We start from the raw sequence: 24,718 nt of genomic DNA on the forward strand, positions 1-24,718 counted from the left end.
TACGTTATACGTGCGGGCAGCAAAGGGAGAAAAAAGGAGGCGGGCGCCCGCTGCCCCGTCCCGAATCTCGATCCTTGCCAGCTCTCCGGCGCGCTTGGATGCACTTATTGCACGGGAGTAAATGAACGTGCACGCGCTGAGCTTTTCTTTTCATTCTCTGTATTTCTGTATTTCGTATTAAACTATATATATATACATATATAGGTAGATGTACCAAGCAAGTAGGTATGTTACAGTTTTGTCGTATTTGCCTCGGCTCTCACGCGTCGTGCTCTTCAACCGTATGTACAACGACGACAACGTCCCCTCGACGCGGACGTTTTCCCATATCCTTGCGTCTCTATATCTATATAATAATAAATCTATATAATGCATGTGCACGACGAAATGCTGCGCAGAAAGAAAATGTAATCACATGGCTGCAATATGTACAGCCAACAATTAGGAACCAATCCGACTTTGTGCAAATCGTTGCTATGCTGCGCGCGTCGCGATCCTACGTAACATAAAGTCTAATTTACCCTCGGTCTTTGCGCCGCAAGTAAGAAAGTATACAAGATAATAATATGCAAGGTTATCGTCGCCCGAGCAGGCTGCGGGCCGAGTGGCTTATACCTTTCGGCCGCACGCGGCGAGTACTAGTCAGGTGCAGCGTATGCGCGCATAAACTGTTGGCAAAGTACGAGGCACTGACGCGCCGAAAGAGTATGGAATGGAATAAATCGACTGTTCTCTCCTTTTATTTATATATATATATACGCACGCACACACAGAGAGACACGCGCGTATGGCGACGCGGCTAATGGCAGTTGGGTTCGCGCGGGCCAACCGGTGAGGCGCGCACACGCGCACGAGCGGCGAAAAGTCGCGAGCGCTAGAGCGTCTTGACGTGCCAGTCGATGTCGGCGTCGGCTGCCCGGCGTGCCCTCGACTGCATCACGACTTGGACGGATCGGTGGACTCCCTGAGCTCGCGCGCCTTCTCGCGCAGGTTGATCCTCTTGAGCGGGTAGCAGATGACGCCCGACAGGACGATGAGCGCGCCGGCAAAGTAGAACGAGGCGTCGTACGATCCCGTCCACTCCTTCACGGCTCCTGCGGGCACGCCGAGTCAAGGGCCAAGCGGCCATCAGATTATCGGATGACGATAGGATAATATTAGGCGCGCTCGGTTGCTCGCGCGGCGTTACGTACCTGCGACGGGCGCGCCCATGGTGGCCCCCAGACCCTGGAACAGCAGCAGCAGGCCGAAGGCGTTCGTCAGGCGCTCGAGGCCGACGAGGTCCACCACCAGGATCGACCTCAGCGAGGCGAACACGGCTGCAAGACGAAATCGCCCCTCTACGTTACATCTCGGCCAGCATACAATGTACCGAATTACTCACAGACGCAGAGCCCGAAGGAGGCCGCGTAGAAGAACTGGTAGCCCTGCGCGAGCGAGAGGCCGGAGAAGATGGTGAGGAGGCCGCTGAGGGTGATGAATACGTTGTTGACCAGGAGCGCGTCGACGCCCGGCAGGCTGCTCACGAAGCCCAGGGCCACACGGCCGATCGTGTTGCCGATCCCGATGACCGACACGAGGAACGTCGCCGTGTCCTTGTTCATCTCCTGGGAGGCCCTTTCTGTACCGAGCAGACAGTGTCAAGGAGCAGTCGACAAGGACAGCGATCGGATCGCTGCGTGCAGCGTGCGCTCACCCTTGACGTAGACGAAGGGGGTGTAGAAGCCCATCATGGTCAGGCCGCCGCTGATCGCGAGGATGAGGAAGGACGGCTTCCGCAAGAGGCTCAGGTCGAGCATCGTCGTCAGGATCCGGCGCACGCTCTCGGGGCAGAGGTAGCAGCCGCCGCTCTCCTCCTCGGCGAGGTCCTGGGCCGTCGGCAGCCTCGTCACCGACATGTGGTAGCCCACCGAGGACAGCTGCGTGACCAGAGCAACCGATTGAACGCCCCCGCTATGTATACCGCGCTCCCGACTATACGCCATGTACATGCTGCATACGCTACCTGAGACCTGTAGTGGGGCAGCCTGTTGAGCGAGCCTCCGTAGAAGATGTCGTCCCGGTAGAAGGGCCTCTGGGGCTCCTTGGCCGTGGAGCCGCGCCGCTTGTCGGCCTTGGTCAGGGACTTGTGGCTGCTCACCGAGTCGGCCCGGCTCCTCCGGTCGCTGATGGTGTGCCTGCGAATCTGCGCGCGCGGTCTTGTTAATCATTAGTCAGGCCACTCGGCTCCAGGGGGCTCGAAGCGATCGCTCACCGTCGGCACGCGGCCGTTGAGTCGCTCGGCGTCGCCGTCCAGCAGGTTGTTCTCCTCCTCGACGGACTTGAGCTCCTCGTCGTTGACGACCTCGAGCTCGGGGTAGATCGGCGCCGAGAGCCGCTTCTCCGAGGTGCTCATCTGGCGCTCCAGGGCCTTGTGCAGCGAGTGCAGCGACCTACTGCTGCGTGGTACGGGGCACAACTAGTCAGTATACAAGGGCCAATAATGCGACGGGCGATAATGACGGGCGATAATGATGCGAGGAATGGGGCGCGGGGACACGTACTTGTTGACGATGTCGGGGCTGCTGCCGAGGACCTGGGCGGCCGTGGGGTACTCGGTGTTGTTGTTGGTGCCGAGGAACCGGTTGCTCGTCGGCTGGCTCGCGTGGAGCGAGCTGCTGGAGGCGCCCTGGCCCAGGAGCGTCGTCTTGGCCTCGAGCTCGAGGCCGGCCTGGCCGCTGCCGTCCGTCGACAGCTTCACCCGCGTCGGTTTCAGCGGCCGGAAGAGCGCCCCGAACACGGCGCAGTTGAGCAGCATGCCTGCGCGCGTTCGATCGGGCCAAAAGCGTCCATTATTAGCTGCGCCACTCGCGCGCGGGCGTAAAGTGAAAAATTCCGAGAGGCGATAAGGGGAGCGCTGATGAATAGCGCTGCAAATAGTCTCTCTCTCTCTCTCTCTCTCTCTCTCTCTCTCTATCTCTCTCTCTCTTCGCCGCCGCGATAAGTAGATGCGCGCGGAGATTGCGACGAATCCAATGGCTTTTTATATCGACTCGGAATCGCTGATTTTCGCAGCGCGGCGCGATAAGCTTGTTTTTCTAAAATTTTAATCAGCCGCGCGCAGATGAAGAGATCGGAAATGCTCGAGTGTTTTTCTAGACTTTTAGTCCAACATTGTCGTTAAATATAACCAGTTCTCGGGGCGTGTTTATCTCGAGCGGCGCCATTCGCACTGAGAGCGCAGTTCTGCATGTCGCGGCTCGCGGAAAATTTAGTAATGTTGTACCAACCGGCTTGCCAGAGTAGAGTCCCGCGCCATCCGAAATTGCTCACCAGGTAGTTGGTGACGGGCGAGAGGACGAAGGCGCCGATGCCGGAGCCGCAGACGGATATGCCCGTGGCCAGGGCCCGCCACTTCTCGAAGTAGAATCCGGTTGTTATGACCGCCGGCACGTAGATCAGGCCCATGCCGATGCCCCCTGTTATCATGATTTAGCTGCATTTAGTCATCGGCATGAGTAGGAGACTGCCCGCTCGTGCGGGGATCGGCTCGCCTTACCCAGTATTCCGTAGCTGACGTACATGAACTCGATCGAGCTGGCGAAGCGCGAGAGCAGGAAGGAGGCGCAGGCGACGCCGCTGCCGAGGATCGCCACCAGGCGAAAGCCGTACCTGTTTGCCAGCGCCGAGACGAAGGGACCTGCTCGTTGCATCATCGTGTATTAGGCGACTGACTTTGCGCTATTATATACACGTGTATATATGTATATATATATATATATCGCTTACCGGCCATGAGGTAGAAGCCGGTCTGCAGGGAGCCCGCGAGACTGACCCGGGCGGCCGAGACCTCAAAGTCCTCCTGGAGCGCGTTGAGCAGCTCGCCGTAGCTGAACATGATGCCGTCGACCACGAGGTTGCACATGAAGGAGGCGGCGACGATGACCCAGCCCCAGCCTCCGTCGGGCGGCACCACCATCTCCACGTAGCCCTGTGCGCGTTGCATAACGCCGCAGGCGGTTACGCAAGCGCAGCAACGACAACAATAACGATAAGCGACGTTCGACGTTCGACGTTCCCGCTGTTGCAAAACGCAGCGATAGGGGCGAATTGCAATCGTCGAGCTGCCGGCCGATCCACCCGCATGTCCGCGGGATTCCACCAGCTTCTCGAGACCGCGCGGAAAGAAAGGAACGTTGAACCGGCCGCGCGATATGTCCAATGTCCTTTCCTCATAACGGCCAATGAATAATCTCCGGCGAGCGAGCAGAGGCTCTTTTTTTATTCGGCTCCGCGTATAAATAGCCCGCGGAACGTATATTTTCGGCCGCGCTTTCCTCGCTCCACTCTCTAAATTTGCAAGAGTGATTTTTTCACTCTAAAGAGAAGCGATCGGTAAGATGACTCAATTTTGAGTAATGACATGATCCAAATCACTCTTATACTTATATTATTACAAAGTAATATTGACTTATCTAACAATCAGATGTTTAGTTACATTATGCAAGTATTGCTGATTTTATTTATTAATTATTGTTCATCTATTATGAACTTTAGTTAATATGTAAAGCAGTTGATATATTATCGATCCGAAAGTCTGTGTACACGTGAGTCCTGTTTGGATGAGTGCTTACTCGACTGTGACTGTCAAGCCGGGGGTCCAGGTTCAAATTCAAAAAATTAAATGACGAGTTAATAAATAATGTTAATCTAAAATAATTAAATTTTTGAAAATTTATCTTTTTCAAAAGTTACTCGCAGCCTCATGATAAACGTACAGTTTTAATTATTTTTAGGTTAGGTTTGTAGTATTAGTAGAAATATCATGCCACTCAAGGATTTGAGTTTATGTTCCCAAAAGAGTGATGATATTTGACTCTATTAAAGTGCTCTTTCACTCTCGTACATTTAGAGAGCAGCCGTTTACCGCGAGCCAATTGATTAAGTCTATTTATTTTTCGATCGGGTAGCAGCCGCGTAATATTTGCATCCGTGACGTGTGTGCTCCGCGCACACAGCGACACGGACGCGCTATTGAATGTAAAAACCAGACCGCGTCGCTTACAACTCAAACATTTACACACGCGCACAAGTGCTCGCGTTGAGCCTTTCAAGGTGCCGTAATCGAGTCGCATTTTCCGCCCGACCATCCTGATGGAAAGTGCGAAATTTGTCGAACCTCGCGAGATGTGCGTGCTCGATTCCGCCAGTTTTACGCTCGCGAGTGCCGCTGCGAATTAATTATGAAATGGCGTTTTTCATTCCGATTAATCAAGCGCGAGAGCCGAGAGATTATTCCTGCTGCAGCGGCGCGAAAATAAGTTGTTTACAAACGGCGACGGCTAAATCTCGACGCGATCCGGAGTGTGCGTGTCCGCGTGTCAGCGTGTGTGTGCGTGTGCGCGAGTGCGAGCTGCCAAGCGTGGAAAGTAAGAGCAGTATAAGCGCGCGCTATACCTCGTCCTCGCGTTGTCGCTGCTTCTCGTCGAGCTGCCTCATAGGTATGGCTTCCTTCTTACTCGACTGTCCGTTGGCGGGCTGGCCGGCAGCCGTGGGGGGCTGCTGCTTGTCCTCCGCGATCGCCATGGCTGCGGGGGCCGGTCAACTGGAAAAATCGGCAAGAGGCGCTCGGTCAGTGCGGTTCTCCCACGGGCAATTATACGACTGCGGCGACGGCGACTGGCAGTACTGGCACACTCGCGCGCGCGCTCTCCCCGCAGTAGGGCTTTATCGGCGCGCCGCGAGCGTTCAGTGGCGGCTTTTATCGTGGCCCGCGTCGATAATGGACAGATAACGCGAGAGCGGAGAGCTGTCTCTGGCGAATGGCCTGCCGACAAGTCCGCGAGTCCGCGCGCCCGCGAGCCCGCGCGAGGCCTGCCACGTGCTCGCTTATCTGTTTACATCGGCGATGCGCCGGCTCGTTAAAATTCACTCCGCAGGCCTCCGCCGGCGGGCCTGTGGCGTGTCCGCGCGAGGCCTCCTCCGAGAAGCGCCGCCGGCTGACGTTTCAATTGCCCAACGATCGAGGCGCGAGCGGCGTTGGGAAATCGACAAGAGGTTCGAGGCAGCTGAGAGGAGTGGAAATCCTGCGGCGGCGCGTCGCGCGGCTTCGAGGAATGAGAGGAGCGGCCCGGACTCCGCTTAACGGCAATCGCGACTAATTTATGCGGCGGCGACAAAGCCGGCGGCCCTCGAGGCGCTGGATTCTCGAAAAATCGGCATTGAGCATTCCGCTCGGTCGGCCGTTTAAAGAGCAGCTCGCGCAGAGCTGCGAGCAGGGCCGACGTGCTCCTTATCCAATTGTCGCCACGTGCGATTAAACGCGCCACCCGGGGCCACTTGAAAAGCTCGCTCGCTCCGCCGCGACACAGAGGCGAGTGGCTGAGTCGGTGAGAGCGGCTGCCGGCTGCACGCACACAGGCGCGCCGCCGGCGGCCTGATGAAATAATTCGAAAGCACGCGAGAGAGCCGCGCAGCCCGGCCGGAAAAGCGCCGAATGGCCGGTAATTGCCCGCGGCGCACTTTTCGACGAAGCGTTTGAAGCTCGCCGCCGCCGCCGCCGCCGCCGCCGCCGCCGCCGCCGCCGCGGTTAGGAGCAAGTGCAGACGAACGAACGAACCCAGTGGTGCTGCGCAGGCAGTCGGCAGAGGCGGCCCGTCGGCAGGAAGCGGCAGCAGCAGGCTGAACTACGCGCGCGGGAGCGAGCGTGCTGGAGCGAGTGTAGCTGCAGACTGTATGTATAGCTACTCGCGGCGCGGCGTGCGTGCGTGCGTGCGCGAGTACTCGAGGCGAACTGCCGGCGCTGCTCGGGTGCTCGGCCTCGTCGAGCCGAAAAATTCTTTTTCAGCACTCGGCTCTCGCCTCTCTCGCTAGCGCGCGCTCGCACACGCAGCCGGAGCTGCTGCCGATAGATTTGCGGGTATCGCCTCCCTCCAGCTTTCTCGGTTTCTTCCGCCTGTGCGAGACTCGCGCTCTTTATCGGCCCGTCGCGACGCGCGACAGCGCCGAGCGTGAGAGAGAGAGAGAGAACTTGGACCGATAGCCTGTTGCGGGCGCCTCGTCACGAGCGTCCCCCTAATTCTAGCGGGCCGGCCACAGCGCTGTTCTGCTGGTAGCTCGATCATTCGACTAATTGGCCTAATCGATGCCGATCGCTTGCGGCGCTCGCGAGAAAATGAGAAAATTGAAGGAGCGCCGAGCCTGCGCTTATTGATATTTATATATTAATAGCCGCGCGCTCCAGATCCCATGCGTCAGCGGCTCGCAGACGGACAAGTCCGAGAACAATGAATCGAGACCGAGACTCTTTGTCTCGGTAATCCGGCCCGGGAAGCTTCTCCGCTGTGCTTTTGCTCTCGGGCCTCGCTCCGACTCGCCGCGGCCCACTTCAGATAACATTCGGTGATTCATGTTTACATCGGCTGCTTTGTTGCCCCATCAGCGATAAGTAGCGCGTAAGCCTCGAGTTTTTACAAAATAGCCGCTCCGGGCGATAAGCGCGCCGCCTCGGAGTTTTCCACGCTCTCGCAAGCTCCGCTTTTCGCTCTGGCGCATCGAGCTTGCGGCGCGCCTCGCGCATACATGCGCTCCTATCTGCAGTGTATGTGCATTGTGCGACACGGCGGCCGCGCATAAGCAGCAAACCGGATTGCCGCACGGTCGGATTTTTTTCCTTCGCTCGCCGCGCTCGCCGCGTCGGGCAGATGTCTGCACGAGCGGCCACGGTTTTGCCTTGGAAATTCGCGCGAGCGCGTGACCCGACGCGGGCCGCGCGGCAAAGACTTGTTTATCGTCCGTTCTCTCGCGATAAGCGCGCTTAATTGATCGCTCTCCGCTTACGCCAGCATACTATGTTTCCTCGATCCAATGAGCGTAAATCGCGCCCGTCGCTCGGCTCGATCCGCCTGGACGGGACGCAGGAGGATCTCGGAGCACGTGCTCGCGCGCGGCGACGTCCATATATATATATATATATATATATATATATATATATATGTATATATTTATATATTTATATATGCGAGACGCCCTACCAGTGTGCTGCCGCGCTGCTCTCCGCTGCGACTGATGCACTCCACGTGGCCGCCATCGCGGCAGGCAATTGTCTTCTGCTGGGCCACGTGCGAGAATGCGAGGCGCAGGTGTGTGGCCGGCCAGCTGCGGCGACCGCGCGGACGCTCGACTTGGTGGATACTGAGGCCGCGCACACGCGGCAGCCTTTTCGGCTGCTCGCGGCCTCTCCGGAAGCCTGACCTTTCCGACTCCGCGCGCGCGCGCGCGCGCGGCCGGTTATTCCCGCCGATTCCGTCCTTTCACTGCGCGCGTACGCCGAGAAATGAGAATTATAAGAAGGATATTATGCATGCGGGCGAGCAAAAAACAAGACTGACTGCTTCGTTTTCAATAATAAAAATTCATAATTTTCTCATCAATTTCGATAAACGTTACCTAATACATTTGTTCTTCTTTGTACCATATCGCATGTATTAACATATTGGCTGCCGGCTCGCGCACGCGGAAGCTGTGCGCGCGCTCGCTCGCTGCTGCCGGACGCCGGACCTCACCCGTCCTGTGTACATATACATTATACATTTTACAATAACATGTCAGCTGTGGATGCGCAGCGCGCGTTTCTATATAGTATTCTCTTTTTTCCGCTAATGCATCTACATATATAGTATACTCGCTTTGCGCGCGTTCTCCCATTCAACACTCTCCCCTTTATGTATGTACACTTCTGCACCCTCGCGCACACATCGGACATCACGCGCTATTATATATACACACTGCTTATGTATATATACTTTCACACTTGTACGCGCGCTTTTCGATTCGCAAGTATATGTAATCATTCACTATATATATATATATATATATATATATATATATATATATATATAGATCATGTGTATTCTTAGATCGCGCGACTTCGCGGGGACGCGTTGCGAAATCACGCGGCCATCCCGATCTCTCTTTCTCGTATTCTCTTCTTTTTTCACGCGCACCGCCGCCTTACATGTAGAGCACGGCGCTGCAAGCGAGGAAAGAGAAAAAATAAAAACAATGACCGAGAACGAGACAACGAAAATCGTTTGTGTTGCGTAAGCGCGCGTGTCGAGAAGAGTCGGGTATAATTCAACATTGACTCCCCCCCCCCTCCCCCTCCTTTCTATCACTCTCGATTTGCAGACAAAAAATCATCACAATACACAGTATCTCCAGCACAACAACGACATAACAAAATTACCTTGTATATAGTCATACAAATATTACAAGTATATATATATATATATATATATGTGTGTGTGTGTATAATTAAAATTATTAGATAAAGTATATACGCATCAATTTCATAGTATCGCAATAATCTTTAATAAGTATATAATAGTTAATAATAATGGTTGTATAATAAATGGTGGCGGTGGAAGGGATCACCCGCTAACATGGAAAGTCTCGAGGAAACATATAGAAACGTTTGGGGGGGGGGGATTCGTAGAAATATCGTGATTTGTTCATCATCTGTCGGATTATCTTGGAAATGTTTCTATATGTTTCCCAGTCGATTTTTGTTTGCTTAAACGCTCATATATCGCTATAGCATACAGTGCGACAAACAATTATCATCCGGGTCCTTGCACAAGAGTCTCTCCGCATTAAAATCGTAGTTCAACTCGTCGTTCACATTCCTTACTTCGCTTTCTATTACGCCTTGCGCCGCTTTTTCGCTCCTTCTCTCCTGGTGTGTGTGTGTGTGTGTGTGTGTAGTGATTAAACCGAGCGAAAACACGAATATTGGAGCTTAACATAGCCCGTCCCGCAAGGACGCATGACGCGTTAATTGATACAAGAGTTTTGCTTCATTTTTCACTCCTTCTCCCTACGCCGAACTGCAAACATGCTTTACGTGTACGCAGACGCATGCGTTGTAACATTTGGCGTTTAACAAATGATTAACACGATGATTCTCTTTTCACCGATGTACGTAAGCGTATATACAATCTCTTTTTTATTATCTTTATATATATATTTATAAAATAAGTTATAATTGTAATTATATTTCCCTATTGTTTCAGTTAAGTCATTTGAATCAGTTGAATAGCAATCACCGCGAAAAAATTAAGTGACACAAGCGGTATCTTGTGCTCGCCGTGTGCCTTCCTGCTTAGCGTATCATTTAACTTAAGTCATATAATATTAGTCAATAGCTCTGACGTTTGTGTCAACTATCATCGCCCCCTCCCTCTCTCTCTAAAAAATTACAATACGTCAATCAACACAAACTCAGTCCAGCAGATTTAAAAACGCATGTCTATCTTTCTCTTACTTAATTATTGTACATACATGCTGAAAAAACAAAACGTAAGAGATCTCTAAAAACAAAGAAATTATTACTATAATTATAAACTCGTTATCTTGATTTCATCAATATATTACTTTTTTTCAGTGATAAGATGTGTGTGTGTGCGCGCGCATGTGTGTGTGTGTGTGTGTGTGTGTGTAGAATTTGGATACTGAATACAAATTCGGTTTCAATTGTTGCATTTCTATCCATGCGAAATGCATTATTCCCGGCGGTTCGTCCAACTCATGCTTTTGTATAAATGACAAAGCCACCTTCTCTAAAATGTCACGTTTAACATTTCGTTATACGTCTTCGACTCATTCCACATAATTGATTCATCAAAGTGTATCGTGCGTCGGCATTATGTACACGTGCCATGCATACGTGAGAAATATATATGTTTGCATTTTTCGTTTGACCTTGAATAAGTCTCTTGTCACAGATTATTCCCCAAAAATAGTTTTCAATATCGAGAGCCTTGAGTTGTAAAATGCAACCTTTGTATCTTTCACGCGTACTCTTAAAACTTTTGTTTCTCTTCATTATCATTATTATTGTTACTGTTATCTACTTCAAATAAAAACATCTCTGTGTATACGCACGAAAAAAGCATAATTTCTATTAGTTTTCTTTTTTTTTCTTTATGTTTGCAAGTTTTCCCTAAACATACTGACAATCGATACTGATTAAGTTAATTAAACGCTTCCATCTCGTTCAATGGATATTTAATACAGACGAGAAAAAAACAGTTTATTCGCCCGATGGAATTTTTTTTATTTAACTGTTACATACGCACTGTCTTAATATACTTATAATAGATACGATTATAAAAGAAAATTTAATTAAGCCATACGAACCGTTCGTATAAAAATTCCATCAAGCTTTATCATCAGTTATTTTATTTTGTTTTTTCTTTGTGCACGTTAATCAAGAGGTATTCGTAAAAACAGCAAAAATACCTCACGTAAACTTGTTGAGAAAATGTGTAGCCGTATCACAGCGTGGCTCGGAGTGACGGTGAGTTGTTTATCTTTTTTCTTTTTTTTTTTTTTGTTTTCCTTTATATTATTATTTTGTCGCAAAACGTAGCAGAAGGAGAGGCTGACTCGTCATTTTCCCCGGCTTTTTTCTCTTAAAGCACAGACTCTATCTGTTTGATCTCCTTTTCGGGCTCTTGAGGAGATGGTGCGGTTTCTACAATTTCAGGAATATCATCTTCGTTCTCTTCCTCGATGTCTTCGTCGATCGGCGTCAATGTATCTAATATCACAGGCTGAGTCTGTAAGCAAATGTAAAATAAATATTAGCCAGTACGAAGCGTGCTGGGCATTCGCTCACATGGTAAATTTAATATCTGTTTACCTGCGGAGTAGTGCAGCGCTTCAATGTAGGAGCCACGAAGCTCGTAATGGTGCTAATTAAAAAGCAAAATCCTGCCATGTAAAACGTGATATCGTAATTCAAGGTAAGATCGTAGAGATTTCCGGCGATGGGCGGACCTCCGATTGCGGCAATGCCTCTAAACAAGATGAGCAGTCCGAAAGCATTAGTCAGCTTATCGAGGCCCAGAAGATCCACCAGTATTATCGACGTCAGCGAAATATAGCCAGCTGAAAGAAAGCCATAAGTAAGATGTTTTTGTAGATTCACAAGGTAGCAACGAGAATATAGGTATAATTTTTTTTTTTTTTCCCACTCACAAATAGCAACGCCGAAGAAGGTGCTCATAATCACGTAGTGGAGCATAGTGGAGCAGAACGGTGTGACGGTAACCGCCAGCGTAGCGATGATCAGGCAGATGTTGTTCAGCAGCAGCGAGTCAACTTGCGGAAAGTCAGCTACATATCCACATGCGACACGTCCCACGGTATTGGTGATTCCAATTACGGACAGCAGCCACGAGGCGTCCGCTTTATCGATTTCCTTCAGGGTAGAAAGCAGCGAAAGCAGATATAACGCGTGATCGGGGATCATCGAAGAGCAGAAGAAAATATACTCACTTTAACCGTAGCCGCGTCGACCAAGTAGAAGAATGGTATGTAGAGTCCGGCCATGCCAAAGACGTTGCTGATGCAGATCAGCAGGAAAACTGGGTTCTTCAGCAGGGACATATCCATCATCGTTCCCAGGGCCTCCTTGAAAGACTCTGGCAGCTCGAGGCACGGGCATAGGGATTCTGGATGAAGAAAAGCTTGGGTAATTATAAAACATGTCTCAGATATGAGAATGAAGGTAAAGCAGTACTAACGTTGTGGGGCTTTCTCGATGTCGCCATCCTTGGCGTCGATTCCTCGCACGGACTTGGGCAAGGAGATGACGCTCTGGCGGTAATTGGCAAGAGACTTTTGGCTCTGGAACTCGGGCAGATTGAGCACACTGCCGCTGTAGAAAATGTCCTTCCGCGACAGGGGTCGGACCATCATGGGCTTTTCCTTGGGGACGCTGATGCGCGTGTTGCTTGTGGTGAAGGTGATGCTCTGGTCGTCCTGCAGGAAAAAGGAAGCGAAGAAATCTTGTCGTTGAAGCTTGAAAATGAAGAAGGTAGAAAATAAGGATGTAGAGAAAAAAACGCTCAACTCACGTCGAGCTCGGTGTTGTTGTTGCGCGAGCCGAGCATGCTGCTGTTGGAGAGCCTGAGGTGTAGGCTCTTGCGGATGTCGCCGTTGGAGTTGAGGGTAGTCCGGGAGTTCTTGATGGCGCTGAGGCTGGGCTTGTACCTCTCGCCGGTGCTCGTCTTGCGGATGCGATCGAAGAAGGGGACCGAGCCGTTCTTGGGCAGACCCTGTACATGGGTGGTGAAGGCCGGCTGCGAGGCGTTGCGCGGTATGACCGGCTTGGGTCCGAACTCGCTCTCGGGCTTGTCGAGGCTGTCCTTGTTGACGCCGCTCTCCTTGCTGTCACGAGTCTCGTCGACGGCCTTCTTGCTACGCGACTTGACGGACGAGCTCTTGAGGTGCTCCATGCTGCCGCTCTTGCTCGTCGCGCCGCTCGACGAGTGCTCCTGGACTTTGACCTCGGATATCGTCGGCAGGGTCGGCACGGTCGGTACTGGTGTCAGAGGCGTTCCTTTCATAATATTAGTATCAATTAATAAAATCGACGCTGCGCCCCTCGTACGCGAGGAGCAGCGGTACGCGACATAGGGCAAAAAAATGCTTAAATGCGCTGCTCTGAGTTCGCGTAGAGATCGAGGATAGACGGTATGCAGTCCATAGCCGCATGCAATGTCGTTAGGGGAGTGGATAGGAAGCAGTAGCGAGCCGCTTACCAGGCACTAATTGGTCTAAATTGAAGCTAGAGTGAACGCCCGGGTCGATGTTGATCGGCATTTTCATCCTCTTCTCCATCGATCCGTCCGGCAGCTGGACCATGAAGAACGAGCCGCCAATGCTGCCGCGTTCCATCTGGAAGCGCTTCTCCTCGGCCATGCGCTGGAGCAGCGGCTTCACCGAGGAGGCCTTCGGGTACTCGAGCGGTCTCATCAATGCTCCAAAGATCTGAAATCGCGCAATAGATCCGCCCCGTAAGACTGATTGTTTGGCTGCGTCAAATAAACGCGCGCGTTATATGGCGAACTTACCGCGCAGTTGAAGATGAGTCCAGCCAGGATGAGGATGGCCCCCTTCCACGCGTAGTTATCGAGGAGTATGCCGGCCAGGGGGGCGAAGATGAAGGTACCGAAGCCGGAGCCGCAGACGGCGATACCCGTGGCGAGGGACCTCTTCGTCTCGAAGTAGTAGCCCACGCAGACGACGGCCGGCAGGTAGATCAGTCCGAATCCGATGCCTGTTCGCGGGGGGTAGAGAGGAGCAGGTGTAGCCGAGTGCAGTATACTCAATCGAATCGGTAAAACGTATCATACGCAATAATGTACTTACCGCCCAGGACGCCGTAGGTGATCATGAGCATGGTGACAGAGCTGGAGAAGGTCGAGAGGACGAAAGCGAACGCGCCGATGACGCTGCCTACGATGCAGACGACTCTGCAGCCGTACTTATTGGTGAGGGCGCTGACGACGGGCCCGGCCATCAGGTAAACCCCCGAGAGCAGAGAACCGGTCCAGGCGACCTTGCTGCGGCTCTCCCCGAAGTACTTGACGAACTCGCCGAGGAAGATGCCGAAGGTGTAGGCTATCCCGTCTACGATCATGTTGCACATGAAGGAGGCGATGACGATGACCCAGCCGTAGCCGCCATCCGGTGGCGGCGGGATGTCGTGGTACTCGCATAGCGAGCCGGCTTCCTCCTCGGGCGAGCCCTCGGCGCCGCCGCCCTCGCCGCCCGTCAGCCGGGTTTGCTCCTCCACCGAGTACTCGCTCTCCGTCTGCGCAGGAAGAGAGGAAAAATCATCATTATCACCATCATCATCATCATCATCACAAAATCATGCTGCGAGATCACGTGCCGCAAGTACTGCTGCAAGCGCGAGTAGAATATACAACAGTTGCGAGAGAGAGAGAGAGCGGAGCCGCGCCGCGTCAGCTGATTCCGAGCCGCTGCGCTGCGCGCTGTAGCACCTTTATAAACACGCCGCCCGCGCTTGGACTTTTTAATTTCTTTATGTAAGCGCTAAGCGCGCTGGCTCTTTGTCCCGCTCGTCGTTGTGTTGACTCGCCGCGAAAAAATAGCTCGCGCGAGCCGAGTGCCAAGCTATTATGATTCGGCCACTCCGAATAAATGAACCGGAGGTCAAAGCTCTCTCTCTCTCTCTCTCTCTCTCTCTCTCTGGAAACAATGAGATTACGCCTACTGGTAGGTGCGCGTTCAACAGTGAACGCGAGGCAGCTGATCACGTGCTGCTGTTCTGCTGCATATTGGGAGGTGCCGAATGGAAGTCAAGGCGCCGCAGGAAGCACAGCTTTTCTCTCTCTCTCTCTCTCTCTCTCTCTCGCGCGCGCGCTTCGGCCTTGGCCGCTCTCTCTCTCTCTCTCTCTCTCTCTCTCTCTCGCTCGCTGTCTCTCCCTCTCTTTCGTGTATACACACATTGGTGGCGCGTATAAGAGTGCCTCGCAGTAGACTTAGACCGCACTGCAGATGCGAGTGTAGGCTTACGGCGGATAGAGGTAGGTAGAGACGACGACGTCGCGGGAAAATGACGGGGGGCCCTCGCCGCGCTCGCACGTCGTGCGTCGAACGCTCGCAGCTCGCGCAGCAGCGAACAAAGAGCGCTGCGCAGCGCGTAGGTACCTATAAAGTATGCAGCGCGGCAGCAGCGCAGCAGTCGCGTCAACAAATCGAGTATGGCAGGATACGATATAATAAAATAGAGCGAGTAAAGGAAGAGAAGGAATAGAAGAAAAAGCTGTTACAGGCTCTGCAGAGAGACGTCTCTCACCCACCGTGCTGATCTTTCTGACACGACGCGAGCCGTACTGACTGTTGTTGTACTGCGACTTGTTAAGCGAGACCCGCGACATTTTTCTCTCCTCTCCTCCGAACGTCGATTCCAAACGTTTGCTTTCTGCAGCAGCAGCAGCAGCGGAAGAAGTCGGATGTCTTACTCCCTCTCGGATGATCTATTAATATGACGGCGGGCGCGATCGCGCGCGCCGTATATACCTTGCGCGAGTCTCTGTCTTTTCTCTCGCACGTGAATCCTCTCGACGAGGCACTTTGCTCTACAACCAAGTTTTTCCTCTCGGCAGCTGCAGCAGTAGACGGTATAACTGGGTGGACAGCGCGTTCGGTGCACTACTGCCACCGGCGGGCTGCTCAGCAGCGACGATAACTGTCATGACTGCGCTGCACTCCAGGCTCTCCTTTCTTCTCTCTCTCTCTCTCTCTCTCTCTCTCTCTCCGACTTTTTTCCGCGCACTACCCGCGCGCGCGCGCGCGTGTATGTGTGTATGCGTGTGAGAGAGAGAGAGACGACACTCGCGCGCGCGTTCTATTAATACCGAGCGCGGCGTGTGCGTAGCCCGTAGTAATCCCCGCTGATCACGCCTCTCTGCATTATTGTAATCTCCGTATTAGATCTGCTCGTCGCGCCGATCAGCTGCGAGGATGTACGCGGCGACTCGAACGATCGATCGAGTGCGTTATAACCTATATGATCGCGGCACTGGACAGGGCTCAGGCTGAGACTGAGTGTCCCACGAAATGTGTGCAAGTATATAACATGCACGCGCTCGACGCCGTGGCACTGCTGGCGGCGCGCCTGCTGCTGCTGCTGCTGCTACACTCGATCCCCACTTTTTCCGAGCTCGCTTTGAACGCACTCTGGCCCGATGCCGCCGCCTCGCTTCGCTCCTCTCTCTCTCTCTCTCTCTCACACACACACACACACACACACACACACACACACACACAGAGAGAGACAAACTCTCGTGGCTCGCACGCCGTACGCAAGGTACTGGACTATAATATGAGCTGCGCGTTTCGGAGCCTCGCTGCGAATCGCGGGCAGTTACGAATCGAGCGCGATGATAAAAAAACAGTGTACGCGTATGTAGGTCAGCTGTGCGGCGTTACATTAGGCAGGCAGTAGCTGCACCGCAAAAGGACGTATCTCAGCGATCATCAGTTGATCGGCTGCAGCAGCGCCGATACCCACTGATCAACGCGATTTTCTATTGCTGCTATCGTTAACCGTACACCTCGCCGCTCGCGTAGTGTCCGCGCTGCCCGCAGCATGCGACGACGCGACGTGCGGCGGGAGAATCGAGCCATGTGACACGGCTCGTAGATTAATTAGATATAACGAGTCCGCGCGCGCGACAATTACACATACAGCATCTGCAGCAGCAACCATTTATGTGCGTGACTCAAAGTCACAAACAAATGAGTCAAGCTCGATCCTTTGTATGTGCGCGAGAGCGGGCTCGAACAGTTTTAGCGCCGCGCGAGATAAAGCTAGAAACGAGCGAGCTAAATCAATTACGAGCGAGCTTATCGCGATAATGCTCTGTGGAATGCTCGCCGAAGAATAGGCAATCGCGTACAATACGCGAGAATACAGGAGAAGAGGGCTTATCTATGGGAAATCGCACAGACTCAGACACAATCTTCCTTATTACTCGATGTTTTCGGAGTCGCGACAGCTCGTCAGCGCGCGATCATACGCGGTGCGGGCGGCTACGTGAGATAAGCGAAAGACAGGCTCCGCGAGCTGATAACGTGCCTGATAGCGCGTCTTTCAGCCAGATCAGCCAAATCTCGGCTAATATAATAAAAAACTGGCGGAGCTGGCAGCGCAGCATACGAAGCGCGCGAGCCGAATTATCAATGCGTGCGACGGTGGCGGCGGCTGCAGTCAAACCACTTTCACTGTTTTATTGCACGCATCCTGCGCCGCAAGCTGCTATGCTGCGAATCTTCGGTCGATTTAATCGATGTCGCTGCTGCTCGTTCGAAGGAGACTTTATTTATGCAATTTGTCGAAATGAAACTCTGCGCCGCAGCGGCAGCAGCTCTAGGATGAATCGCGCATTCCTCGGGAAATGAAAAGCCAACGCCTCGGCCTGCCCGTTTCGAGAGCGGCTGATTGATACGACACTTATCGCGATTATCTGAGCGCGGTGCGAGAGAGCGTCTCGTGACTCGCTGCACGCGTTCGATCGGGGGAAAAGAAAATTGAGCCAACGATCCCGGCGCCACTTGTGAGCGTACTGTACCTTGTTTTTCGGCGGCATCCTCTCTCCAAGCTTCTGCGCCTTCCCGAGGAATCTCCGGGGGAACCTCGCGTCGCGGCCTCCTTCGCGCTGCACAAACGACTCGCGACGTGCTCTCGGCGCGAGTCGGTATAACGGCTAAGTAACAGCTAGTTCTCCCTCGGAAAACGGACTGCGGAGCGTTCGGCTGCTGCTGCTGCTACTACTACTGGCCACAGCTGAGGCTAGCGATTGAAACGCGCCGAGTGCATAGCGGGCGCCGACGGACTTTATCAGTGGCGTCGGCGTCCGATTCCGTTCCCCACTACCGGGGTCGCGCGTATCGTCGTCGACTCGTCGCCAGAACGCGTACAGGATCACGGCTCTCTACGCAGCATCAGCCATTGCGGGCCGATGGCCGATTCAAAAGTTGCGCCGCTACCTGCGTCACGGGCGGCGCTTAAAAGCTCGGCCGATTCCGCCGCAGTGCATTATCAGGAGACTGCGCAGTCTCCCTATAGCTCGCGCGCGGAATGGGGAAAATCGTTAGCGCTAGGCGAATTGAGCTGGCAACTCACGGCATTGTGCTGGCCGCTGCTGCCGCGAGGGTGGATGTGTAGGCCGTCGTCGTCCTGGACCTGCTCGTCGTACTGGCTGTCGCGGCTGCTGGCGGGGCCCATTCTCAGCCTGTTCGCTCTCGTCGTCGCTCTTGCAGCAGCATCTTACGGCCCCAGCTGGCCGCGACGAGCACGACGCTGCGTCCCCGCACCCGCACCCGCACACGCACACGCGCGCGCGCGCGCAGCCGAGTCTCTCGCTCTCTCGCTCGGCGACTCCTCGTCTCCTCTCTCTCTCTCTCTCTCTCTCTCTCTCTCTCTCTCTCTCCGCGCGCGGAACTGCGAGGCCAGGCGGACTGCAGCGGCGGGACTGGCTGATCGGCGAGCCCTACGACGCGAGCCGCGCACGGAGCAGGCGCGGCCCCGCGCGGACGATCGATCGCGTCTGCCGCCGCCGCCGCCGCCGCCGCCGCCGCCGCCGCCGCCACCCCCTGCCCTGATGCGCACGCACGACGCCGGGACGCGTACCAGCGTACAAGCTAGCTGTAAGCTGGAGCTTCATTCATTGCGCGCGCACCATTTGCTCATCGCCGACCTTGCGCTCGCTGTTGTTCAACTCGATATGCTATGCGAACGCGACGCTCCGACACACATAAGTACTCGGTGAAATACGCGGAGCGATTTCATTCAAATGAATCGATCAATACCGCCGCTCGTGATCCTGCCGCGCGCGCAGCTGCTGCGATGGAAGATTTTCACCGCACGCGGGGCACAATAGGGCTTCGCGCGGAATAATGAATAATGACCTCCCTGCAATTGTGCGTGCCCAATCGGAGCAAGCTAGAGGAAATCGGCAGTGCGAGAACGCCAGCGCTCAGCATCTTAAAAACGCACGCGTATACGCCGAGACAAAGAAGGCAGCTTAGTGCAGCAGCGATAAACCTGACGAGTCAGCCGAGAATTGGGTTACTTCTTTTTGCAGAGGCGCTTCTCTTCGACTCAGCTCCCTCTTCGCTCTCGCTCCGCGCGCCATAGATCATTTTTCATTCGGAAATTAATTCCCCGTGCGCGGCGCGCGCAGCTCATTAAGGCCTTTCTCAACTTAACGGCTATAAATAAAACGCGAGAATGCGCGCACGTCGCCGCTATGTATATTCACGTATTCACCCTACACGACGCGTGTGCCTCGATCTGTTTACGCAGCCCTGAACCACGGATTGATCGCAATTAACTGCGCTTCGTCGAGCGATCGCTCGAGAAGTGCGGGCTCTCGTAAAGCTTCTACAGTGCAGTGTTCACACTCGTGAAACGAAACGACCCCCTGTATGATATCATCATATACTGTCAATATAATCCGTCCGCGTGGAAATTATAATCATCCTGTTCTGCTGATGGAGTGAAATTATTACAAATACATCCATGAACAGCATCGCACAGAATGCCAATGCATGGTAATGCAGGGAGTGGCTATAAATATCCTGTATACCATCAGCGCCCGAGAAGGCAAACAAGCATATGCCGCTGGCCACGACGAAGCGACCATCAGCTCGTGTCGGCACTCGGCGGTTACGTTACAAAATACGACTCGCGCGCAAGAGGCTCGAGTGCATCAGCTTTCGGAACGCTTAGGCGGGCGCGCGCGTGGCGGCGTCCCCCGTCATTTTTTTTTCTTCTCGCGTTACAATTCAACCTCTGTACGCTAATATCTGTCAAATACAAATTACAAAGTAAGGCAGAGCTTCCTTCGGGCGGCTGTGTCTCTCGTTGTTTGCCCTTAAACATCAAACTGAAGCTTAAAGCCAACAAGCGCACACCGTATGTACTGACTGTGCAGAGATAGCGCATCGCAAATATTTAACGATTAGATTAGCTGCCTACTATTTATCGCGCCTCTATGCGGCCTGCCTGGAAGAGTGCGTATTTAAGCGTATTCGAACGGCGGAGCGGAGTAATACGAATGCACGGTCCGCTCGAAAAAGCGCATATTATACGAATGCGCGATCACGACGACGAGCACGGAACTGCAGTGAATCTAGAGCGTCAGGCGTCAGCTCGTCCTGCGGCGTTGGCGCAAACTGCTACAGCACCGCCCTATTCCTATTTCCTATTTCCTATTTCCTATATTCGCATATTCTACTCGGCACTCGCAGCTACCTCGCAGTTCGCACCCCACTATCAAGTACTCTTATGACCTATGACTATACTTATATACTATACTATACGCGCACGGCTCCCTCGCGTGGTTCCTCTCGATTGGCTTTAGGAACGCGCTTTCCTGTCGGCGTCCTTTGGCCTGCTGCTGCTGAACTATAGTTTATAGTAGCCGCGCGGACGAGTCAGTCGTGTTAATTATAGTGTATAACCTCGTGTGAGTGCATATCTCCTGCTGCATGCGTCTCTGAAAAAACGGAAAAAACTCCCGTATCAAGAGCATAAATCACGGTAAGTGCAGCCGATAAAGCTGTGTAGTTGAGTGCATATCTACACGGTTCGGTGAGAGATGAGAGCCGAGGAGACTTGAGAGCGCAGTCTGAAACCGCAGCTTCTAGCAGATAGCCGCACTCGTGTGTAGTCTGTACCTATACTTACTTAGATAGGTACGCGCGCGCCACAATTTTCGAGCCCGCATTCTCCCGCCCGAATATAAGCGCCGCCGCGCGTGTGTACATTTATCCGCATACTATACTCTCTCTCTCTCTCTCTCGTATATGCGGCTGCCTACGTACCTACGTGTATACGTAGCATCGGGCTCTGTGCTGCAAGGGGCCGCGCTGCACGCGCTGCCTGCGTAAACAAACGCGGAAACTTCGTCAAAAAGTCGCTCAAAGTTGCCCGCGAGATTTGTAAGTATATAATGCAAGGGAACCTGCGCCTCGGCCCCGATGCCCCCCGACGCTACAGTCAGTTGCATAAACGCTCCGGCTTTTTCGACTATAAATAGCGTCTTCTTCCTGCGCAATCCCAGCCACGTAGGAATCCTTCAGCTGCTGCATGCCTTTTTCAGTTTTGCTGCTCTTTTTCTTTATCGCTGCTGCAACCGCCGTCGCCCCCCGCCGGCCGCTGCCGCCGCTACCATATTGTTTATGTATAATTCGGCACACCGAAAGCTTCTGCGCCTGCGTTTCAACTTCTTCAACTTATCGCTCGTGTTGCGGTTGTTGTTCACTGTTGTTGTTCGTCTTGTTGTAGAGAAAGATGAAGTTCTCGGAGGGCGACCAGGTCCTCGCCAAGTTGCCGAGCAGCGACGACTACGAGAAGGCCAAGATCATCAATGTCAGGGGCAGCAAGTACAAAGTTTTGTTCAAGCGAGGAGAGGAGCACACCCTCGGCCAGGCCGACGTCAAGGTCAGACAGATTTTCGACTGATCTCAACTCGTATTAATAAAGCGCGCGGCACTTGCTAATCTCTTTGTCTTGACTATGACGTATAGGCTGCAAGGACCTCCAGAAGCCAGACCAGGACCAGGGCACGCGGGGGAAAAAGTCCCTCCAGAAAATCTCCAGGCAGGAGATCTCCTGCACGCAAGTCCCCTGCAAGATCGCCCACACTAGTGAGAAAATTGCCCGTGCGCAGTGCCAGGCAAGCCAAAATATCCATTGCCAGATTAGACATGCCAAAAGGTAAGCGCTTCAATCATTCGCCCCCTCCAAGGATTATGCGCGTCCTGCAATTTACAAATTTCTACATTTTCAGATAACTCTAGCGATACGGATAGAACTGAGGGATCGGAAAGTGTGGCGGATGACTTTAACGAACAACCTGTTCAGTCTAGATTAAGAGAGCTTGGACCCATTACTCGACGCTCCATTCGCATCATGTCGAGCACCTCTAAAGCAGAACACGAACAGAAATTGTTAATGCTGAACAGAAGCCCTGACCGAGCAGTATCCCTTCCGGTAGAAAGAAAATCTACTTCTGCGCTCGAAGGCAAAGAGCGAGGATTCTCTGTTCAAAGAGATGAGGCAAGTCAATCTTCCATCGCAAATTTCATTGTGCAGCTCTTTTTATCAAACCTTTTTCTAAATAATCACTTTACTCTATCAGGACCTGTTAAAATCAAACGACTACGTAGAGGATACAGATGCAGGATCTGATGCTAAGAATAAAGACATTGATTTTCTAAGCAAACCACAAGAGTGGGGCGGTTGGATTGGAGCACTGTTTCTCCTAGTGCTCTTAACTGCTGGTACTCTTTTACTGCAATTAGCTTGTTCGAATGATCATTGCAGTACCAAGACTATTCGCATTCCAAGATACAAAGAATGGAAACTCTTTTTGGATCTTGATGCATTTTTACTGTACACTGGATTTGTGTTTTTCATAGCCATCATCTCTGTACTACCCATTGGTAGGCTAGTCGATGGCCAGCAAACTAAAACTGGAAGACTGCAGTACAGAATAAATGGTAACTTTCGTTTGGATTGGATCGCAGTGCGTTTTTTCTACTTGATTTAATTCTTCTGTTTGAAAATTTCTAGGAATATGGGCTTTGATCCTATCCATAGCTGCATTCGGAGGATGCATACATCAAGGCTATGACATTGGTGACTTTTTGCTGAAAAAATCTCTTCCCATGTCTGTAGTGGGATTGGGTTATGGAGCTCTGTTGGCTGTAATTCTGTATGCCAAGGGTGGTAGAGCACCTGTAGCTAATCTCAACATGTTTGGCTCTACCCACAATATCATCTACGACTTTTGGCAAGGCAGAGAAGTGAATCCACGTGTAGGACCTTTAGATATCAAACTGTTGCTCTTTCGCACCGGTTTGATAGGAGCGGTAATAATACATTACTTTCAAACGCATGGACTACATCTAGTCTAACGTATTTCTATAAATGCTATGAATTTCTTTCAGACAATAATCAATTTGGCAGCTATAGTGAAAATTGTCAAAGAAGCCGAATTTTTGGAATTAAGTAATCTCAATCTTGCTGCTCTGATAGTGGCATCTTTGCAAATTGTCTACTTATTAGACAGCCTCATTTTTGAGTCTACGTTTGTCACGACTTTTGAAATAATGTACGAAGGGACGGGATACATGTTGACAGTTGAATACTTGATATATCCGTATTTGGCGACCATTACAACGAGATATTTACTAATTCATAAGTAAGTTTCGTTCCTTACTCTACAGTTTTCAATATAATATTTTTTTCTATGACTTATTACTGAATTATTCTATGTGTTTGCAGAGTTCACCAATCTGTATATCTATTGAGTTTGTTCGTCGTTAGCTTCTTTGTTGGATATGTAATCTACAGGGCGAGCAATTCTCAAAAAGATCAGTTTAGAAAAAATCCGTTTTCACCTTCTCTATCACGTAAGTCATGAAACTGTAACAGCTTGAAATTTAGATAATTGCATTTTTTACCTTAAAGTTACCGAAATTGTTTATCGTTTAGATTTGGAGACGATACCAACGAAACGAGGCAAGCGATTAATTGTATCAGGACTTTGGGGACACGTAAGGCATCCGAACTATCTTGGGGATATCCTGATGCACTGTTCAATGGCTTGCTTGAGCTTCGCCACGGACATTTTGCCTTACGTTCTCGCTCTTCAAGTTACACTGCTACTCATTTATCGAGCATTGAGGGACAATGCCCGCTGTAAAAAGCGTTATGGATACGCTTGGGAACAATATTGCTCGCGCGTTAAATACATGATTCTTAATCGGGTATTTTAAATAATTTTACAGAAATTTATACAAAGTGAACGTCGATGCATACTTTGAAATGCATTTATAAATTATGAATATTTTTGGAAATTGACAGGATGCTTGACCAAACTTGAGCGTCAAAAATAATGAAAACTTGCACAAGAGTTTTCTTTTTAATGAAAGATATTATATATGTATATTAAAAGTATTATCGAATAAACGCAATTCAAAGTGTCTGACGCTCAAGTGAGACCTTCAGCGGCCTTAGTGAATGATGAACTTTTTGACGGGTCGAATTGACTGTGCGAAGACGGACGAGACTTTCGACTTGAAATAGTAGAAGAATGAGCTTGTTCGCATATCGGATCTCGTCACGAAATGTTTATAAATACCTGAAGCTAAAAGTTAAGGATGTTTCTTTTTAAAAATGTGTAGATTTTTAAGCAAAGTATTTGTGCATGACATTTTAATTATAAATAAGCGAAAAGAAGTTTTATACCTTTATATTTATATATATGTATATATATATATATATATATATATATATATATATATATATATATATATATATATATATATATATATATATATA

At 51.5% G+C, this 24,718-nt stretch overlaps 3 protein-coding genes across 15 annotated transcripts; 1 reads left to right on the plus strand and 2 right to left on the minus strand.

The window, feature by feature from the left end:
• Window positions 1-142: 142 nt before the first annotated feature.
• LOC100123610 (monocarboxylate transporter 14) lies at window positions 143-8,169 on the minus strand. 6 transcript variants are annotated; one of them, XM_032599865.1, is made up of 12 exons: window positions 8,013-8,169; window positions 5,437-5,584; window positions 3,769-3,970; window positions 3,539-3,679; window positions 3,270-3,458; window positions 2,544-2,799; window positions 2,255-2,438; window positions 2,006-2,185; window positions 1,697-1,919; window positions 1,385-1,621; window positions 1,194-1,319; window positions 143-1,094 (listed from the first exon to the last, which is right to left on the minus strand). In XM_032599865.1, exons 2-12 carry the CDS (start codon window positions 5,563-5,565, stop codon window positions 937-939), a joined length of 2,025 nt encoding a protein of 674 aa, XP_032455756.1. In that variant the 5' UTR covers window positions 5,566-5,584; window positions 8,013-8,169; the 3' UTR covers window positions 143-936. The 6 variants fall into 6 exon arrangements, with proteins under 6 accessions (XP_032455756.1, XP_031784405.1, XP_032455760.1 ...); XM_031928545.2 differs by lacking the exon at window positions 8,013-8,169 and adding an exon at window positions 6,599-6,773; XM_032599869.1 differs by lacking the exon at window positions 8,013-8,169 and adding an exon at window positions 6,727-6,769 and having other exon boundaries at window positions 2,255-2,435.
• Window positions 8,170-8,372: 203 nt separating this feature from the next.
• On the minus strand, window positions 8,373-18,913 carry LOC100123605 (monocarboxylate transporter 12-B). 7 transcript variants are annotated; one of them, XM_031928542.2, is made up of 10 exons: window positions 18,488-18,913; window positions 14,200-14,644; window positions 13,902-14,107; window positions 13,590-13,818; window positions 12,903-13,387; window positions 12,570-12,807; window positions 12,322-12,497; window positions 12,022-12,244; window positions 11,684-11,931; window positions 8,373-11,600 (listed from the first exon to the last, which is right to left on the minus strand). In XM_031928542.2, the coding sequence occupies exons 1-10, from the start codon at window positions 18,587-18,589 to the stop codon at window positions 11,454-11,456; spliced, it is 2,499 nt and encodes an 832-aa protein (XP_031784402.1). In that variant the 5' UTR covers window positions 18,590-18,913; the 3' UTR covers window positions 8,373-11,453. The 7 variants fall into 7 exon arrangements, with proteins under 7 accessions (XP_031784402.1, XP_031784403.1, XP_032455754.1 ...); XM_031928543.2 differs by having other exon boundaries at window positions 12,903-13,369; window positions 18,488-18,834; XM_032599863.1 differs by lacking the exon at window positions 18,488-18,913 and adding an exon at window positions 17,934-18,188 and having other exon boundaries at window positions 12,903-13,369.
• Window positions 18,914-20,756: 1,843 nt separating this feature from the next.
• Window positions 20,757-24,603, plus strand: LOC100123600 (delta(14)-sterol reductase TM7SF2). Of its 2 annotated transcripts, none has more exons than XM_031928546.1 (9): window positions 20,757-20,908; window positions 21,656-21,811; window positions 21,898-22,087; window positions 22,161-22,429; window positions 22,512-22,872; window positions 22,946-23,244; window positions 23,323-23,576; window positions 23,660-23,787; window positions 23,870-24,603. In XM_031928546.1, the coding sequence occupies exons 2-9, from the start codon at window positions 21,662-21,664 to the stop codon at window positions 24,151-24,153; spliced, it is 1,935 nt and encodes a 644-aa protein (XP_031784406.1). In that variant the 5' UTR covers window positions 20,757-20,908; window positions 21,656-21,661; the 3' UTR covers window positions 24,154-24,603. The 2 variants fall into 2 exon arrangements, with proteins under 2 accessions (XP_031784406.1, XP_031784407.1); XM_031928547.2 differs by lacking the exon at window positions 20,757-20,908 and adding an exon at window positions 21,159-21,309.
• The last annotated feature ends 115 nt before the right edge of the window (window positions 24,604-24,718 follow it).

The sequence above is a fragment of the Nasonia vitripennis genome, chromosome 4 (assembly GCF_009193385.2).
Source record: "Nasonia vitripennis strain AsymCx chromosome 4, Nvit_psr_1.1, whole genome shotgun sequence".
Taxonomy (NCBI): Eukaryota; Metazoa; Arthropoda; class Insecta; order Hymenoptera; family Pteromalidae; genus Nasonia; species Nasonia vitripennis.